General features: G+C 54.0%; 1 protein-coding gene across 1 annotated transcript in view; it reads left to right on the forward strand.

Moving 5' to 3' along the window:
* The window catches only part of LOC148815962 (sodium/potassium/calcium exchanger 3), a 54,740-nt gene that overhangs the window by 16,467 nt on the left and 17,842 nt on the right, over positions 1-20,431 (forward strand). Inside the window, exons 3-9 of the mRNA XM_088904847.1 lie at positions 8,711-8,787; positions 12,652-12,726; positions 13,226-13,310; positions 14,752-14,855; positions 15,850-15,924; positions 17,695-17,720; positions 18,763-18,816. Coding sequence (XP_088760973.1) covers positions 8,711-8,787; positions 12,652-12,726; positions 13,226-13,310; positions 14,752-14,855; positions 15,850-15,924; positions 17,695-17,720; positions 18,763-18,816 — 496 coding nt within the window. The remainder of the gene's footprint in view (positions 1-8,710; positions 8,788-12,651; positions 12,727-13,225; positions 13,311-14,751; positions 14,856-15,849; positions 15,925-17,694; positions 17,721-18,762; positions 18,817-20,431) is intronic.

Here is a 20,431-nt window from a genome sequence, read left to right on the forward strand (position 1 = left end):
GACACACACCCCTCTGACACACCCACCTTCCAGAATCAGACCTGTAGACACACACCCCCCTGACACTCACACCTGTCAGAGCCAGACCTGTAGACACACCCCTCTGACACGCCCACCTGTCAGAGCCAGACCTGTAGACACACCCCTCTGACACGCCCACCTGTCAGAGCCAGACCTGTAGACAGACCCCTCTGACACGCCCACCTGTCAGAGCCAGACCTGTAGACAGACCCCTCTGACACACCCACCTGTCAGAGCCAGACCTGTAGACACACCCCTCTGACACTCCCACCTGTCAGAGCCAGACCTGTAGACACACCCCTCTGACACGCCCACCTGTCAGAGCCAGACCTGTAGACACACCCCTCTGACACACCCACCTGTCAGAGCCAGACCTGTAGACACACCCCTCTGACACGCCCACCTGTCAGAGCCACACCTGTAGACACACACCTCTGACACGCTCACCTGCCAGAACCAGACTTGTAGACACACCCCTCTGACACACCCACCTTCCAGAATCAGACCTGTAGACACACCCCTCTGACACACCCACCTGTCAGAGACAGTCATGTAGACACACCCCTCTGACACGCCCACCTGTCAGAGCCAGACCTGTAGACACACCCCTCTGACGCGCCCACCCGTCAGAGCCAGACCTGTAGACACACCCCTCTGACACGCCCACCTGTCAGAGCCAGACCTGTAGACACACCCCTCTGACACTCCCACCTGTCAGAGCCAGACCTGTAGACACACCCCTCTGACACGCCCACCTGTCAGAGCCAGACCTGTAGACACACACCCCTCTGACACACCCACCTGTCAGAGCCAGACCTGTAGACACACCCCTCTGACACGCCCACCTGTCAGAGCCAGACCTGTAGACACACCCCTCTGACGCGCCCACCCGTCAGAGCCAGACCTGTAGACACACCCCTCTGACACGCCCACCTGTCAGAGCCAGACCTGTAGACACACCCCTCTGACACGCCAACCTGTCAGAGCCAGACCTATAGACACACCCCTCTGACACTCACAAACCCTTCCAGAATCCCATCGCCCTGGTTCTCGAAACCCTCCAGAGCACAGATCCAACCACTCGGCATCTTGGCTCCATCCTCTAGACCGCCCACTCCTGTTTTCACAGGACTGGAGAAACGCGATGGCCTTGCACATAACATTTTTTGTTTTTTTCCATGCGGATGAACCGGGCAGCCGATGACTAAGTGTGGAGCTGGGACACCAAACAGGAGAGATGAGTCACAGGTTTCGCACGTTGTAAACCAGCCGAGAAGGTTGTCCTGGAGTCAGGGAAACATGAGGAACAGCTTGAGTAAACAGCACTCCACACACTCCTTAAAACCGTATTAATCATCAACTTTCTAACACTTTGGCTCGCTTGTGAATCGCCTCTTAGTGTTCTTTTTCTCGGGTAGAATGCTGTGGTTTCCTTTCTGATGTCCCAGGTCGATCTTTCTCTCTGCCTAAAGAGCTGATCAATCTTCCATTCATATTCATTGATTGCTTCATCCAGTCCTGGGTTTGCTGTGAGCTGAAGGCTGAGAAGGCTGAGGGGCACAAGACACTGGTCCATCACAGGACACACACACGCACGCACGCACGCACGCACGCACGCACGCACGCACGCACGCACGCACGCACACACACACTGACTCACAGAATATAGGCAATTCAGGCATGAACCTGGATGGCTTGCAACTGTGAGCAGAGCACTCAGGAGGAAGCCCCACCTGTCCTCAGACAGAACGCGCAAACTCCACACAGAAGGATCCGCGGGCAGGTGAGGGAGCCTGAGAGTATATGAGCCCTGACCTCCGGGGGGGGCCCAGTCTGCTGAAAGAAAAACTAAGGGTCTTTGTGGTCTTTACTTTAACCACAGCTTCACAATAATGGTCAAACAGTATTGTAATGAGCAGTGGCTCTGTGGCTAAGGCTCTGCGCCTGTGGCTGGGAGGTTGCTGGTTCAAATCCCGTGGCCGGTAGAGGAATCATACTCTGTTGAGCAAGACCCTTCACCCCAGCTGCTCCAGGGGCGCCGTATAAATGGCCGACCCTGCGCTCTGACCCCCCAGCTTCTCTCTCCCTGTCTGTGTGTCTCCTGGAGAGCAGGCTGGGGTCTGCGCAAAGACACATTCCTAACGCAAGAAATTGTAGATGCCCGATAAAGTGATCTAAACATAAACCTACAAAGAGGCTAACTAACTCCGATATTTCAGCAGTGCTGGGATGTTCCGTTTGATGTCTAATCCGTCCGAACGCGTTAACTGTGTGATGCGAGACCGCTGTCTGCTAATCCAGAGAAATGCCCCATCTCGACCACATTCCGAGGGTAGAGCATCTCCAATCTCGTTTGAAATGTAATCAGGTTACGGGGAGATTAAGTAGCGAGGCCGAACAGCAGCCCCAGCATGATTGTGTGTGTGTGTGTTTTTTTAATCTCCTGTCTTTGCATCTACAAGCTGTGTTCAGTGCCCCCGATCCCCTGAGCATCTCTCTCTCTCTCTCTCTCTCTTCCTTAAAAGGGCACAGGCATCGCTATGCCTGGGCCCTTTGAGGCTGGCGTTGCTAGGCGACCGGATGCTCCGTGTCGGAGCCCAGGCCAGGCCCTGCGACGCGCACATGGAACAGCAGGCCCCGCGTAGCTCAGGGAGGGCTAAAATAACACACACACACACACACACAAGAGAAGGAGTAAACAAACTGAGACTCACCAAAAAAAAAAAAAAAAACGCCTTTTGTGGTTATTTTTAGAAGCCCCGGTGGCGGTGTTGTTTGTTTTCTGCGTTTAAGCTCCCCGGACACCTGTCAGTTAAATCAGGACACGTCCTCGGAGGGAGGGCTATCCCAGCAGCGCTCGGGAGAGGCCGAAGCTTGTGGGGGGGGGTAAGGGGGGGGGGCAAACGCAAACAGCCGTTCTCAGCTCACCGTCTTCAAGCAGGGCTCCGCGAGATAGATCACCCCCGCACGTCTACCGGACCCCGACAAAGACCCCCCCACTGGAGCCATCTGATTTTCAAGAGACTGAGAAAAAAGTTGTTTTTTTCCCCTCTACGTTCGTCCCAGTGCCAGCTTTCCCATGAGCCACTGCAGGCACAGAGCCTAGGGGCCTAGGAAACGTTGAGGGGCCCCACGAGGCCCCCCTAGAGCCGATCGCCAGTCACTTCGAGACCTCTAGTTTCTAGAACAGTCTCTAGAGAGCGTGTGATTATTGATCTGGAGCCCCTAGAGCCGATCGCAAGTCACTTTGATACCCCTAGTTTCTAGAACAGTCTCTAGAGAGCGTGTGATTATTGATCTGGAGCCCCTAGAGCCGATCGCAAGTCACTTCGAGACCTCTAGTTTCTAGAACAGCCCCTAGAGAGTGTGTGATTATTGATCTGGAGCCCCTAGAGCCGATCGCAAGTCACTTCGGTACCTCTAGTTTCTAGAACAGTCTCTAGAGAGCGTGTGATTATTGATCTGGAGCCCCTAGAGCCGATCGCAAGTCACTTTGATACCCCTAGTTTCTAGAACAGTTTCTAGAGAGCGTGTGATTATTGATCTGGAGCCCCTAGAGCCGATCGCAAGTCACTTCGAGACCTCTAGTTTCTAGAACAGCCCCTAGAGAGTGTGTGATTATTGATCTGGAGCCCCTAGAGCCGATCGCAAGTCACTTCGGTACCTCTAGTTTCTAGAACAGTCTCTAGAGAGCGTGTGATTATTGATCTGGAGCCCCTAGAGCCGATCACAAGTCACTTCGATACCTCTAGTTTCTAGAACAGTCTCTAGAGAGCGTGTGATTATTGATCTGGAGCCCCTAGAGCCGATCGCCAGTCACTTCGAGACCTCTAGTTTCTAGAACAGTCGCTAGAGAGCGTGTGATTATTGATCTGGAGCCCCTAGAGCCGATCGCAAGCGCGCTGTTCCAGCTCGTGTCTCGTGAGTCGCTAGTGTGTCCCTCCTTCATGGGGCCCTAAACATTTCGTACGCTTCTAGGCTCTGTGCCCGATGGGAAATCCAGCAGATTAAGATCAGTGAAATAATCTTACTGGCAACAGCAAAAATGAAAAAAGAAGCAGAAAGCAGGTTGGGAACAAATGCTATACAAAATACCCCTTATGGACAGCTTATTATTAAGAATTCCTTACACTTCTATAGCGCCTTGCTGGAGCCTCCACTCAGAGCTCTGTACAGGTCGTGGGGATCCCCTCCACCCCCAGCAGTGTGTACCCCCACCTGGGTGAGGCGCCAGTCCGCTCCCCACACCCCAGCTCTCAGTGGGGAGGAGAGCAGAGTGATGGAGCCAGTTCAGAGAGGGGGGGTTATTAGGAGGCCATGATGGGTAAAGGCCAGGGGGGAAATTTGGCCAGGACACCGGGGTGGGAATTTGGGGGTTCAGAGATCCCCACATTGACGTTGTTGTTAAGTAGGAGGTTCCCTGTTCTGGAAGGGGACTTCACCCTGTGGATATTGGGGTGGCATTGAATTCTGTTGCAGAGGGAGGGGTGGTCCTGTGGTCACCATTGAATTCATATGGGCTCCAACATCAGGGCTGGACAGCTTGTTCCCCACTCCTACCGCCCTTTGCGTAAAGTAGTGCCTCCTGTCGTGACTGGCGGATCTCATCCAGCTGTGTCTCAACAGAAGCCAGGGTATTGGGTTCTAAATCATGGCTGGGCAGCTTCTTCCCCACCCCCACCACCCTTTGTGTAAAGTAGTGCCTCCTGTGCTGACTGGCAGATTTCAGCCAGCTGCGTCTTGAGAGCAGCCAGGGTCTTGGCTTCAACAGCAGACCTGGGCAGCTTGTTCCCTGCTCCCACCACCCTTTGTGTAAAGAAGTGCCTCCTGTGCTGACTGGCAGATCTCAGCCAGCTGCGTCTTGAGAGCAGCCAGGGTCTCGGCTTCAACAGCAGACCTGGGCAGCTTGTTCCCTGCTCCCACCACCCTTTGTGTAAAGAAGTGCCTCCTGTGCTGACTGGCAGATCTCAGCCAGCTGTGTCTTGAGAGCAGCCAGGGTCTCGGCTTCAACAGCAGACCTGGGCAGCTTATTCCACACCCCCACCTCCCTCTGTGTAAAGAAGTGCCTCCTGTCCTGATCTCAGGATCTCATTTCCTCAATGTCTTGAGAGAGGCCAAAATATCGGCTTCAACAGCAGACCTGGGCAGCTCGTTCCCTGCTCCCACCACCCTTTGTGTAAAAGACGCCATGGGAGGCTGGGACAGGCTGCCCCATCTGCACAACAGCACAGCAAGAAAACCAGCAGACCTTCCCCAAACCCATCAGGGGGCTACAGGCTACAGGTTATTATTCGGATGGCCTCAGAGGCGTGTTTTGGGCGAAAGCCTTGCAAACCGACTTCTTGAGCTTGTGTTATAAAGCGCCCGTGAGCCGGAGCGGGTTGAGTACAGCGATAGTTTAAAAAAAAAAAGATCTGAAGACACAGACGGGATTCTCAGATCTGGGGGGACAGAGGGAGGTGCCTGAGATGTTACTGCTGTTTAAAAGCAGGCAGGTGTGCTGGAGCCCAAACACTCATCATTACAGTCCGCCGGGCTGTGTTTACAGCGCGGCGCCACAGGCCACTGCCGGAGATGAAGGAGTAAACCAGGCTGTTCTGTAGTCTTTGAGCTACGTCCCGGGGGACGTCAAGTCAGGAAAAAAAGAGCTATTTTCAGCCTTTCTGCCTTTTTCCCCCCCTCCTCTTCGGAACTGCTGCTATTTCCATATTCTCTCTCCTCAATTCCCTCGGGTTCACTTCCCCGTCTTCACGCAGACTCCTCCCCCTCCCCCCCATCGCTGAGCCGCCATTGGCTGCCCGCTGCCGTGCGTCGGAAGCCAGGAGCCAATCGTAGTCCTCGCCCTCCCCTTCCCCCGCCCCGCCTTCCCGGAGGGGGAGCGGTCTCCATGGCAACTGCGGTGCCGGGGGGCCGGCCGGCCTGTCAAAACCTTCCGCCGGACTGCGACGGCCGGGCCCTCGATGTGGGCTGACAGGTCCCGGCATGAAATTAAAAAAAAAAAAAGAGCTGTGGGAGAAGGCAGTCCTTTAAAAAATAAAAAAAATAAGGGCAACCCCGGGATAAAAGAGAAGTAAACAAACCGAGATGCGGGCCCTTCTGGTCCTGCTGTTTGGCGGCGGGGGGGGGTAAATGTAGCCGAGCGCCTTCCTGGGGGTGTCACGGCGAACTGACCCGGCAGGATGGCTTCAGTCTCAGGCTGCTCTGTGTGTGAAGAAGCGGCTCCTGTTTTCAGCCAGCAGCCAGACCGCCCTGCAGCTCCCCACTGGAGACTCAGCAGGTGGGAGCCTGGCCAGTACCTGGAGGGGGAGACTCCTGGGAAAGCTGAGGCTGCTGCTGGAAGAGGTGTTAGTGGGGGCCAGCAGGGGGCGCTCACCCTGCGGTCCGTGTGGGTCCTGATGCCCCAGTATAGTGACGGGGGACACTAGACTGTAAACAGGCGCCGTCCTTCGGATGAGACGTCAAACCAAGGTCCTGACTCTCTGTGGTCATTAAAAATCCCAGGGCGTTTCTCGAGAAGAGTAGGGGTGTTACCCCGGTGTCCTGGCCCAAATTTCCCCCCTGGCCTTTACCCCTCATGGCCTCCTAATAACCCCCCCTCTCTGAACTGGCTCCATCACTCTGCTCTCCTCCCCACTGAGAGCTGGGGTGTGGGGAGCGGACTGGCGCCTCATCCAGGTGGGGGTACACACTGCTGGGGGTGGAGGGGATCCCTATGACCTGTGAAGCGCTTTGAGTGGAGTGTCCAGAAAGGCGCTATATAAGTGTAAGCAATTATTATTATTTTTACAGCTAGAGGTACTGGGTGGCACAGCATAGCAGTAAAGCGGCGTCGAACCTGCACACCCCCCCCTCTGTGCAGTAGCGTTAGTTAATTGGTGAATTGGTGATCCCTGGTTCCACAGACGCACTCCAGTAACTTTTATAAGCGCTGGATGTCAGGAGTGAGCGAACAGCATGTCAGTAGTGGAGCCAGCAGGGACCGCGCTGCTACATGGGCGCGAGCTTCTGTTTTCGGCCCCCCCTCCTGGCGGCAAGCATCAAAACGGCGAACGCGCCAGCTTGTCTCCCGTGGGTGTCTCTGCGCGCTCTGTGTTCCCAGCGGTAGGGTAATGAGGCGTTCGCATCTGATACTCTGCCTCCAGCCGGCCCACGCTCGTTAACATGGGGAATTAGTCGGGGGGGGGGACGTGTTCGCACTGGGCTGCCGGCCTGCTGCTGCGTTTCCTGGCCGAGATCAGGGCCCGGTTTCCAAGTCCCGAGAACGTTCCGTCTTGTTCCGGCTTCTGAAGTGTCGGGACCGATTATTAATTCGTTTACTTATTCAGGTCCTAAGGAACGGGCTGTACCGCCTTGCTGCCTGGCAGCGTAGGGACCCCGGGTTCAATTCCAGACCCGGGGTGCTGTCTGGGTGGAGTTTGCATGTTCCCCCCCCCCCAGGTTGGAGTGGGTTTCCTCCCACGGTTCAGACACAAGCGGCTTCTGGGAAAACCAGCCCTGGTGTGTGTGTGTGTGTGTGTGTGTGTTTCCTGTGATGGACTGGCGTCCCATCTAGGGTGTGCCCTGCCTTGCGCCCGTTGCTTGCTGGGATAGGCTCCAGAGAATTGGATAAGGTGCTCAGAAAATGGGTGGGTGAATTCATGGACTGTGCTGGACTCTTAGTGACTAAATTCTAAGACCACAGACTTGCGCTCTTGTGACGGACTGCTGTACAGTACTCCAGTCGACAGCTGGAGTGCCTGATCTGCCCTCAGCCCCTGGGCTTGTTGGAAACAGCTCTTCGGACAATAACACCGCTGGGGTGACTAATTACAGGGGCGAGCACGCAAAGAAAACTTCGGATAGCATGGATCTTTGGAGCTAGCCAGCAGCCATATCAGCCTGCAGCTCAGCACTGTCATCATGGTCTGTCCTGATTGTTCTGTGATTTATTACCCTGTTTTTTCCCATGACTGAAGACAGTACAGATCTACAAGAGGAAGAAGAGTGTACTGGTACTGTAGAGAGAGGTTTGGATTGGATTAGCAGCCCTGTCACCCTGCAGCTCCCCACTGGAGACTCAGCAGGTGGGAGCCTGGCCAGTACCTGGAGGGGAGACTCCTGGGAAAGCTGAGGCTGCTGCTGGAAGAGGTGTTAGTGGGGCCAGCAGGGGGCGCTCACCCTGCGGTCTGTGTGGGTCCTGATGCCCCAGTATAGTGACGGGGGACACTAGACTGTAAACAGGCGACGTCCTTCGGATGAGACGTAAAACCGAGGTCCTGACTCTCTGTGGTCATTAAAAATCCCAGGGCGTCTCTAGAGAAGAGTAGGGGTGTTACCCCGGTGTCCTGGCCAAACTACCCCCTGGCCTTTACCCATCATGGCCTCCTAATAACCCCCCTCTCTGAACTGGCTCCATCACTCTGCTCTCCTCCCCACTGAGAGCTGGGGTGTGGGGAGCGGACTGGCGCCTCATCCAGGTGGGGGTACACACTGCTGGGGGTGGGGGGGATCCTCAGGACCTGTACAGAGCTCCGAGTGGAGGGTCCAGAAAGGCGCTATAGAAGTGTCAGGAATCGTTATTATAAGTATGTCTCCCAGCCAGGGCAGGAAGGGGGCCCAGGCGTTGCTCCAGTTGGCTGAAAGACATTGTTCAAGGAGATGAGTTTTCCCAGCTCTCATCTGCTCTTGTTGTGTTTCCTCCCGTTGGCAGCAATCCACGAGTTCCCGGAAGATATCTTCACCCGGGAAGAACGGAAGAGGGGCGCAGTCCTGCTGCACGTGCTGTGTGTGAGTACCCACCCTCTGGGGTTCGACACCCCATCCTTATACCCCACCCCACCCCCCTAGACGATACACCGACGATTCCAGAACCCCACAGTGACCCCGAGCCACTCCGTGGAGTCAGGAGGTCACAGGCTGTAAGGGGTCTGGGCCTCGGGAGCACACTGGAAAGCAAAACCCCCTTTTTGCTGTCTGTGGGGAGTTTGCATGTTCTCCCAGTGCTCACCTGGGTTTCTTCCCTCAGTCCAAAGACATGCAGGTGGGTTCATTGGCTTCTGGGAAAATTGCCCCTAGTGTGTGTGTGTGTGTGTCTGCCTTGTGATGGACAGGCGATCTGTCCAGAGTAAAGGCGGAGTGGTGGCTCTGTGGCTAAGGCTTTCCCCCTGTGGCTGGGAGGTTGCTGGTTCGAATCCAACAGCCGGCAGAGGAATCCTACTCCGTTGGGCCCCTGAGCAAGACTCTTCACCCCAACTGCTCCAGGGGCGCCATATAAATGGCCGACCCTGCGCTCTGACCCCCCAGCTTCTCTCTCCCTGTCTGTGTGACTCATGGAGAGCAAGCTGGGGTCTGCGAAAAGACACATTCCTAACGCAAGACATTGGATATGGCCGATAAAGTGATCTGATCCCATCTTATATCCTGGCTGGGGCCTGTTGCTTGCTGGGATAGGCTCCGACTGCCCTGCGATCCTCTGTCTGATTGGATATTGGATGTATTTTAGTTTGCAGCTCAAGTAGGGAGCTGCGTCGGGCATGCGTAGGCCGCAGAGGAACAAATTGAGGTTCAGCCCATTTGCTGAGAAAGAGAAGGAACAGAATGTTTTTGGGTGGGCAGCCTTCTTCGGGCGAGAGGAAGAGAGGGAAAGACAGCAGCCGATGGAGCACAGGAGAGCAAAAGCCGGGAATGGGGAGGAGGTGGGAGCAAGAGGGGGAGGTGCAGTGGGCTCTCAGGTGGCGTTTCTTGAAAAGAGGAGGGGTGTTACCCCGGTGTCCTGGCCCAATTTCCCCCCTGGCCTTTACCCATCATGGCCTCCTAATAACCCCCCTCTCTGAACTGGCTCCATCACTCTGCTCTCCTCCCCACTGAGAGCTGGGGTGTGGGGAGCGGACTGGCGCCTCACCCAGGTGGGGGTACACACTGCTGGGGGTGGAGGGGATCACCATGACCTGTAAAGCGCTTTGAGTGGAGTGTCCAGAAAAGTGCTATATAAGTGTAAGCAATTATAATAATTATTATTATTCTTAGTAATGGGAGTAGTGGAGCGCCCTCTAGGGGGGGATGTCAGGCATGACACTGACATGTTCTCTGAAGCGGTCTCACAGAGTCCTACCGGTTTCCCCCAGTGCGGATAGCTGGGCGTTTTCTGCAAGAGATGCAGTAAATAAAGAATTAATAATAAGGTATTAGGAATAAATAAGGTCTAAGTAATAAAAGAAGTATTTTATTTTGTATTGGCTGTACGGGACATTTGGATGGAAGGCTAATTTAAGAAAAAGTTCGCTGCAGAGAAAATAGGCATGGCACAAATGAAAAAAAACACGTCAATATCATTCTCGGCCAGTGGGGTAAGATTATCCAATTACTGTAACATGGCTGAAACGAGACGTGACGTCCGTGTTGCTCTTTCACCCAAGGCTGGGGGAGTCATGTTTACTCACTTGTCGATATTTGAAAAACACCGCTCTGCAAAAGCTCCCATCTCAAAAGTCCTAGCCTGCCTCTTAATAAAAATCAGATTCCTCGGCCGTTTGCTGACTAAAAAAAAACCCCAATATTTTCTGATTAGTAACTAAAGATGCTTTACTAATAGACAAAGATTTATCCCAAGCAACAGTTTTCTTTCCCCCAAAAAATACTAGTTCACTCCCCCCAAAATAAAGATCTCGGATGTTCAAAGCTGAGAGATCTTTTCCACGCCGAAGTCTGGTTAGGAGCAAATACGGGAGTCCACACCCTTGTGTGTTATTGGCACAGTTTACCCTCTGCGTCTGGACAAAGTTAATTCTGAAGCTGGGGTATAAACAGAAAATGACACAGCGTTTCAAGCTGCTGTCTTCCCTGTTGGAAAACTGCCGACTTTACTGTACAGGAACCAGACCCCCACTCTGCCTACAGAGTGCCTAAGAGGAATGTGTGTAGAACTAGGATGACAGATCTGCTGTTTTCCACTGCGTGATTAATATGTGTGTCTGTGATGTATTATATCCATCTTTCCATTCATTTCCTGGGAGCCCGAAAGCCTACCCCAGCAAGCAACAGGCACAGGGCAGGCTACACCGTGGATGGGACACAAATCCGTTGTCGGGCACACACTCACACACACACACGACCCGCATGATGCGATTGTGCAATTTTGTGTTTGAACAGTATTGTAACAGTACAGAGCAGAGAGTAGAGAGAATAGAGGAGTTTATTACCATATGTCCAGGTGCTCTGGATTTCTTGTTGGTGCTGATCTCTCGGGACATAGGCAGTAATAATAATAATAATAATTGCTTACACTTATATAGCGCCTTTCCTGGACACTCCACTCAAAGCGCTTAACAGGTAATGGGGATCGCCTCCACCCCCAGCAGTGTGTACCCCCACCTGGATGAGGCGCCAGTCCGCTCCCCACACACCAGCTCTCAGTGGGGAGGAGAGGAGAGTGATGGAGCCAGTTCAGAGAGGGGGGTTATTAGGAGGCCATGATGGGTAAAGGCCAGGGGGGAAATTTGGCCAGGACACTGGGGTAACACCCCTACTCTTCTCGAGAAACGCCCTGGGATTTTTTAATGACCCCAGAGAGTCAGGACCTCGGTTTGACGTCTCATCTGAAGGACGGCGCCTGTTTACAGTCTAGTGTCCCCCGTCACTATACTGGGGCATCAGGACCCACACAGACCGCAGGGTGAGCGCCCCCTGCTGGCCCCACTAACACCTCTTCCAGCAGCAGCCTCAGCTTTCCCAGGAGTCTCCCCTCCAGGTACTGGCCAGGCTCCCACCTGCTGAGCTCCAGTGGGGCTGCCAGTGGGGAGCTGCAGGGCGATATGGCTGCTGGCCATGACTTGCAGTACACAGTGTAGACAGTGCATTACAATCATAATACATAACAACACAATGAATAAATAATAAAGGACAGCACCCCCTACAGTCTAGCATCTGTCGCCCCCTACTGGTCCTCTAACACTATTTCCCAAGTTTCTCTGAGTTGCAATGAAGAGCCTGACCCCCCCACAGAGACCAGTCTGGGTCTGCAGATGCTGTACGTGGCCTTCTGGGCTGGGCAGGGCGGCTGACCCAGTCGATGGGCTTCGTGGGTCGGCAGCAGAATTGTAAAACCCCCCTCGATCTCGAACGCTCCCTGAAAATAAAAAGGACGCGGCAAAAAAGAAATCCGATCGATCGATCGATCGATCAATCAACCACCCGACCGGTCGATCACCCAACCAACCATCCATCCATCCAACCGATCAATCACCAATCAATTGATCGATCCATCCATCCATCAACCAACCAAGCAACCAACGAATCAATCGACCAATCAATAACCAACCAATCGGTTGGTTAACCACCCAACCAACCAGTCAATCGGTTGATCAATCAATTAATCAATCAGTCAACCAATTACCAACCAATCGATCGATCCATCAACCAGCCAAGCAACCAACTAATCAGTCGACCAATCAATAACCAACCAATCGGTCGATCGATTGATCCATCACCCCCCCCCCAACCAACCAGTCAATCAATCGGTCGATCCATCAATTAATCAATCAGTCAACCAATAACCAGCCAATCGATTAATCAACTAACCAGCCAATCAATCAATCAATCAATCAATCAGTCTGATCACTTGTTTTTCTTTCTCCTCCTCTCGCTGTCTCCCAGGCGGTGTACATGTTCTACGCCCTCGCCATCGTGTGCGATGACTACTTCGTTCCTTCGCTGGAGAAGATCTCGGAGGTAACTGCTGCTGGCCTGGCCGCCGGGCTGGGGGGGGGACCGGCGCCCCCTGGCTGCGGACACTCGTTATATCTCAGGCCGGTACCCCATGTCTGTGATTTAGGAAGCGCTGGTGATGGGCTGATTTCTGTGTGCCAAGCGAGCTAGAGACAGTGCCTCACAGCGTGCTGGCCCCTCTCTGGGGCTTAAGTCACAGCGTGAATCCGACCGGAGATACGGTAGCAGAAGCTGGGGAGTGGCTGACAGTTTTGCGGCTTGCTGTGGCTCGATCTGTGCTTCCCCGAACTCCGCTTCTGCCCGTCTGTCAGCTGCTGCCTGGAACCGTGAGGTGGCCAGATCTCACGCATTAGCCAGGTGTGCTGTTGCCTTCACCGAAAGGCCCGTGGACCGACGATCCCGCTAATCTTCTTCTCTCTCCTCTCGCCTCTCCTGCCCTCCGTCTTCCCTGTTCCCTATCCCTCTTCCTCCCCCATCTTTCCCACGCCCCCCCCCCTCGCAGAACCTCCAGCTCAGCGAGGACGTGGCAGGTGCCACTTTCATGGCGGCGGGCAGCTCGGCGCCCGAGCTCTTCACCTCGCTCATCGGTGAGAGGGGGCACCCTGGGCGTGGGGGTGGGGGGACCCACTGGGGCGACTGGGGTATAATTAGGAGACGACGACAGATGACTGCAATTCATCCATGTATAAGTACCGCTAGGTACCCGTACCGTTAATATGTCTCTCGATCAAATACTCCGATTACTTACTGATTGATTGGAAACCCACTGTGTCACGTTTTTGGTGTCAGCCTATGAACACAGCGATGGAAATGCACATGGCGATAGGCTCAGGGCAGTGAGACGTCAGTCTTCAAAGTCACTCCAGAACCTGAACGTCTGTCCTGGTGATCACAGCAGAGCTGGTGCTGTTTTTGGTTCTTCCTCTCACTGAACAGGAGCCTCTACCGCCATTTGTATCCATCGCTGGGGCAAAACGATTCCGTTGTCCGGACTAGTTTTAGCAGCTGGGCTACCACCGATCTGCATTTTAGAAGACCTCTGTGCGATTGGCCCTTATTGAACGGCGCTGGAGTGGGGGGCTCGGGGCGTGCCGCAGGAGCGCGCTTTGTGTTTGTTGAGAAGGCGGGCCCTGTGGCGGTGTTAAACGCCGTTCTGAAATTCGGATGCCAGCCCGTATGCAGGAAGACGTCACGTGTAGAAGCCCCCGCTATCGTGCTATTAACGAGTGATTCTAACTTGTCTTAAGTTCCGTACAACGTTATGGACAAGAATTGAACTTTAAATGTAATGCCATGTAGGGGCGTAGTTGTGCTTGTTGGGCGGGAGTGATGAGTGTCGGGTGGGGTGGGGAGGGGCTCCCTAAAAATCTATAGTCCTGGGGGGTCTGCGATAGTCTTAACAGTGGCAGAGGAATCCTACTCCGTCGGGCCCCTGAGCAACGCCCTTCACCCCAGCTGCTCCAGGGGCGCCGTATAAATGACTGACCCCAGGCCTCTCTCTCCTCGTCTGGGTGTCTCATGGAGAGCAAGCTGGGGTCTGCGAAAAGACACATTCCTAATGCAAGAAATTGAATACATGTTCTGTAGAATACAGTCCTTGGCGTAACACACACCAAGTTTTCTCAGGAATAACAAAGGCTATTGGATCAGCTTACATATGACGTGTTTTCTCCCCAGAGGTTCGTCTCTGATCGACAACAGTGCCAAGGAATTTATTTTTTTAATAGTCTGATAAATTCTGTGAAAGGGGTTGAGCATTCATTTAGGAAGATGAATAAATTCATGATCCCCCTGTTGCACAGTATATATTGTTATGCACAACCTGTTCCACAGCATTGATTGTGCACAATAAATACTACCAGCACGTCTTTGGACTATGGGAGGAAACTGGAGCACCTGGAAAAACCCAGGCTCACTTGGGGGGAACATGCAAACTCCACACAGACAGCACCCCAGGACTGGAATTGAACCCCGGCTCGCAGTGCCTCTCCAGATTCATTCATTCATTGTCTCCTCCTCTGCCCACAGGTGTGTTCATCACCAAGGGCGACGTGGGCGTGGGGACGATTGTGGGCTCGGCCGTCTTCAACATCCTGGTCATCATCGGCGTGTGTGGCCTCTTCGCTGGACAGGTACGAAGCGCCCGTCTAGGCCTACGGCCTGTAGGGGACGGAAGAGAGTGGCGCTCAGGGCTGTGGGCCCTGGTCCAGGAGGGTGAGGGTTCAGTCCACCCAGGTGTATCGGGGGTACCAGGGTTATGGGGGGATGGGGGACCCATCTGCCTTTGACTAGGATCTCTTCTGATACTGATCAATGGGATGAGCTCCGGGCTCAAGTATGGACTTTTCATTAACCTCTGCCGTAGGAAAACTGTGTAGCATGAGCTTCCTGGTTCAAGTCCACTCCCAGACGTGATGTCACCCTCACACAGTGTAAGGCAGCCGGTGACCCCAGTGGACCTTAAGCAGTGGTCCACATAGGAATTCCAAAAGCAAAACATGCTAACCATTTCACTAATCCTAGAAATGCTCTCTGAACAGTTTAGGAACACAGAACTCGGTAGCCCAGGTCTTGACTAAGACCCAAACTGCTGTTCGTGTCACTCCTGTTCTGGTGTCTCGGCAATGGCTGCCAGTGGCGTTTCGAATTGATTTTAAGATCTTAGACGTAATGCAGGGCTATGTGCCCCCAAATTCGTCTACAAGCTGGGCTTTGGAATGCTCCCACCGGAGAAATCCAGGGATTTCACCCCTTGGATACTTTTCAATGCTACTTGTGTTCAAAACCTTTTCAAAGGTTGGATTTCTTCACCTTGTTTTATATACCCAACTCAGCATGAAATGCATCCGTTATCTGAAAGCCGCTAATTCCTGGTAGGGGGTCCGGATAACCCGGATCTCCTCCCGGGAGCCCAGGTCACAAGGCAAGACTGCACCCTCAGCGGGACACCAGTCCGTCTTAGGACACACAGCCAGAGGGAACATGCAAACTCCACCCAGATGGTTCCTCAACCCCCCCGAATTGAAACCCAGAACCCAGGATTCGTGAGACAGCAGTGCGAGCCACTTGAGCACGCAAAAGGCACTTAAAAAAAACTAAAAACCGGGTCTCTCTCTCTGTCCCCAGACAGTGCTACTGACCTGGTGGTCTCTCTTCCGAGACTCCATCTACTACACCTTCTCTGTGTTGGCCCTCATCTTGGTAAGTAACAGAGCTTTGAGTCTATGGGAAGAGCACTAACACCTGGTATTATCTAAGGTATTATATTCAATGTAATATATAATACCTTATTATATAAGTATATAAGTTCCTTTCTTCTCATGGGATCCTACAGCACTTTTCAGTTACCCCAGTGCAGAGCTCCCCCTGGTGGTGGTTCTAACTTGTCTTAAGGGATCGCAGCTCCTTCTGCCCCAGCCGATCAGACACTCAGCAGATCTGGGGGGGGGGGGGAAGAGAGGAGTTTGTCAAACCTGGGACTGGTCAGAGACAAACGCTTGAGGTGGGACAAAAGTGGGGCACCTTTTTATAAAATGAAAAGCCAAACCTTTTTCCTCCCCCCCCCCAGGAAACTCATCTATTTTAAGGTAGATAGAACTATGGTAACACTTTTCTACGAGTCGTGGATCAAAAGCGCCTTCACATACATCAGCACCGTGGTTGGCAAGAGTCAATTATTGAAAGAAAGTTGCAAAGCCACTGGGGCAAAGGCCAAGAGCATTATGGTCAGTGCCAGATTTCCCATGAGGCACTGCAGGCACAGAGCCTAGGGGCCTAGGAAACGTTGAGGGGCCCCACGAAGGAGGGCCACACTAGCGACTCACGAGACACGAGCTGGAACAGCGCGCTTGCGATCGGCTCTAGGGGCTCCAGATCAATAATCCCGCGCTCTCGAGGGGCTGTTCTAGAAACTAGGGGTACCGAAGTGACGGGCGCTCGGCTCGCCCCATCAATCGCGGGGTTCGGCATCAGAACAGTTTCAGGGGCGTCACGTCAATCGACGTCATTCAATCGGCGTTCACCCCCTCTTTGTGCACGTTTCGGAGTGACGGTGCCCCCGGGGGGGGGGGGGGGGGGGCCTACGAGGGGCCTTGGCAGGGTTTGGGACCGCGCCCAGATATCCCCCTCGGACTTCTATCAGGACCCTCTGCAGACGGCACAATCCGGAGAGGCGTGAGGGAAAAGGCGAGGTGTGGCCAAGGCAGACAGCCCGAGGGGAATCCGAGGCCAATCCAGGGGTGTAGCGAATGTCCAAGACCGGGTGATCCATCCCGACAGACCAGCAGAGTTCAAAGCCGGAGGGGGATCTGGTGAAGGGTCGGGGGAGGGGGTAACAGGACCAGACGCTCCCAGTCCCGGACCCAGACAGTCAGGAGGCCGCGGTGAAGCCTGTGCCGTCGAGTCGCTCCCGGACTGGCGGGTAGGCGGGCTTCCCGGCGTCCATCTTCCAGAGCCGAGCCCCGATCGGCAGGAACGTCGGGGTGTTCTAGGACGGGGGGCAGGAACCGGAGGCAGGTGCGGGAGATCGGTACAGAACAAGGAAGGGCTGGGGCGTCCTGAAGAGGAGGGGTTTGCGAGCATGGGGTCCTGGGCCTGTCCGCCTGTGCTCCCCCCCCACCTTGCACCCGGATCACTGTCGCCACCCGCCCCCCCGTTCGCCATCCCTTCCATCCCTGTCCGTGTTTTCCCTGTAGTCGCTTCCGGATCAGACCCCGTCCGTGTTTTCCCAGTAGTCGCTTCCGGATCAGAGCCCGTCCGTGTTTTCCCAGTAGTCGCTTCCGGATCAGACCGTCTGCACAGGGTCCTAAACCCCGCGGGTGTCGGGGGACCGGCTCCTGTTCCGGGGTCCGAGGGTGGCGATCGGACCGAGCCCGCCGAGAGCGCGGTGCGGGGTTCTGGGAGGCTGGCGGGGGCCGGGTGCCACACGGATCGGGCGCTAACCTCCTCTCTTTGGGTTTTTTTCTCTCGCAGGTCATCTACGACGAGAAGGTGGCCTGGTAAGTCCTGCCCCGGGTTCTGCCACGAAAACAAAACACGTCTGAGAACCCAATGAGGTGCTGCAGGCACAGCTCTGTGCGTCTTCCGAGCAGCCCCTTCGCTTCTGACACGCGCTAAGCGGACTTCACTGTCTCTGTGGAGGGTCCTGCAGTCCTGCGTCGTTAAATGACCAGAACTAATTAATATCCACCTATAATCCACATGTCCACCCATACACCCCTCCATCTGTTCTCCTACCTGTCTATTCACCCCTCCATCTGTCCACCCACCAGTCTATTCACCCCTCCATCTGTCCACCAGTCTATTCACCCTTCCATCTGTCCTCCAGTCTGTTCACCCCTCCATCTGTCCTCCAGTCCATTCACCCTTCCATCTGTCCACCCACCAGTCTATTCACCCCTCCATCTGTCCACCAGTCTATTCACCCTTCCATCTGTCCTCCAGTCTATTCACCCCTCCATCTGTCCACCTACCAGTCTATTCACCCCTCCATCTGTCCACCAGTCTATTCACCCTTCCATCTGTCCTCCAGTCTATTCACCCCTCCATCTGTCCACCTACAAGTCTATTCACCCCTCCATCTGTCCTCCAGTCTATTCACCCCTCCATCTGTCCACCAGTCTATTCACCCTTCCATCTGTCCTCCAGTCTATTCACCCCTCCATCTGTCCACCTACCAGTCTATTCACCCTTCCATCTGTCCTCCAGTCTATTCACCCCTCCATCTGTCCACCCACCAGTCTATTCACCCCTCCATCTGTCCACCTACCAGTCTATTCACCCCTCCATCTGTCCACCCATCAATCTATTCATCCATTCATTCATCAATCCATCCACCCATCCTGCTATCAATTCATCTACTCGCCCCCTCATCCACTCCCCTCACCCACCCAGTACACCACAGGCAGCGGAAGGGCATTTCACAGTACCCTCACCCCTCCGGCCACCAGTGGGCACCTGCCCATCTCCTGACGAATGGACAAGGGGAACGAGAACCACTGCTGTCCTTATCTCAGAAGCCCTTCTCTCTCTGGCCTGCAGGTGGGAGTCCCTGATCCTGATATCCATGTATGGCGTCTACATCCTCATCATGAAGTGAGTTCCTGCATGAAGTGAAATTCTCCTAGTCTTCCCCTTAGGTGCTTCTCGGGTTCAGGCGTTTTTGCACAGAGCAGCTGGTGACTGTACCCCACCTTCAGGGGCTTGTTTCAGGTGCCCTTCTGTTCTTCTCTGTTCAAAACTAAAGAGACTCAGTGCCTCCAGCCTGTCAGTGTGGGACGCTCCCCTCAGACTAAAGAGACTCAGTTCCCTCAGCCTGTCAGTGTGGGACGCTCCCTTCAGACTAAAGAGACTCAGTTCCTCCAGCCTGTCAGTGTGGGACACTCCCTTCAGACTAAAGAGACTCAGTGCCTTCAGCCTGTCAGTGTGGGACACTCCCTTCAGACTAAAGAGACTCAGTTCTCTCAGCCTGTCAGTGTGAGACACTTCCTTCAGACTAAAGAGACTCAGTTCCTTCAGCCTGTCAGTGTGGGACACTGCCTTCAGACTAAAGAGACTCAGTTCCTCAAGCCTGTCATTGTGGGACACTCCCTTCAGACTAAAGAGACTCAGTTCCTCAAGCCTGTCATTGTGGGACACTCCCTTCAGACTAAAGAGACTCAGTTCCTCAAGCCTGTCAGTGTGAGACACTTCCTTCAGACTAAAGAGACTCAGTTCCTTCAGCCTGTCAGTGTGGGACACTGCCTTCAGACTAAAGAGACTCAGTTCCTCAAGCCTGTCAGTGTGAGACACTTCCTTCAGACTAAAGAGACTCAGTTCCTTCAGCCTGTCAGTGTGGGACACTGCCTTCAGACTAAAGAGACTCAGTTCCTCAAGCCTGTCAGTGTGAGACACTTCCTTCAGACTAAAGAGACTCAGTTCCTTCAGCCTGTCAGTGTGAGACACTTCCTTCAGACTAAAGAGACTCAGTTCCTTCAGTCTGTCAGTGTGGGACACTCCCTTCAGACTAAAGAGACTCAGTTCTCTCAGCCTGTCAGTGTGAGACACTTCCTTCAGACTAAAGAGACTCAGTTCCTTCAGCCTGTCAGTGTGGGACACTGCCTTCAGACTAAAGAGACTCAGTTCCTCAAGCCTGTCATTGTGGGACACTCCCTTCAGACTAAAGAGACTCAGTTCCTCAAGCCTGTCATTGTGGGACACTCCCTTCAGACTAAAGAGACTCAGTTCCTCAAGCCTGTCATTGTGGGACACTCCCTTCAGACACAGTATTCTAGACCTTACTAGTGTGTTATACTGTTTAGCATTACGGCCCCTATTTTAAACTTTGAACCCCTAGTCTTCGGGAAAGAACTGTTTCTTTCAGTTTGCCTAGAACTCTTTGATCTGAGATCTCAGACTCAGTGTCTTCCGGTACTTGTTCTGCCTGAGCCCTCAATTACATTGTGGGTCAAATACGTAACTGTTCTGTTAATGAAGTGAATGAGTTGAGTTGGACCCTCCAACTCAGAGCTCTTTCCAGGTCATGGGGATCCCCTCCACCCCCAGCAGTGTGTACCCCCACCTGGATGAGGCGCCAGTCCGCTCCCCACACCCCAGCTCTCAGTGGGGAGGAGAGCAGAGTGATGGAGCCAGTTCAGAGAGGGGGGTTATTAGGAGGCCATGATGGGTAAAGGCCAGGGGGAAATTTGGCCAGGACACCGGGGTAACACCC

The sequence above is a fragment of the Atractosteus spatula genome, chromosome 24 (assembly GCF_055471065.1).
Source record: "Atractosteus spatula isolate fAtrSpa1 chromosome 24, fAtrSpa1.hap1, whole genome shotgun sequence".
In the NCBI taxonomy this organism is placed as follows: Eukaryota; Metazoa; Chordata; class Actinopteri; order Semionotiformes; family Lepisosteidae; genus Atractosteus; species Atractosteus spatula.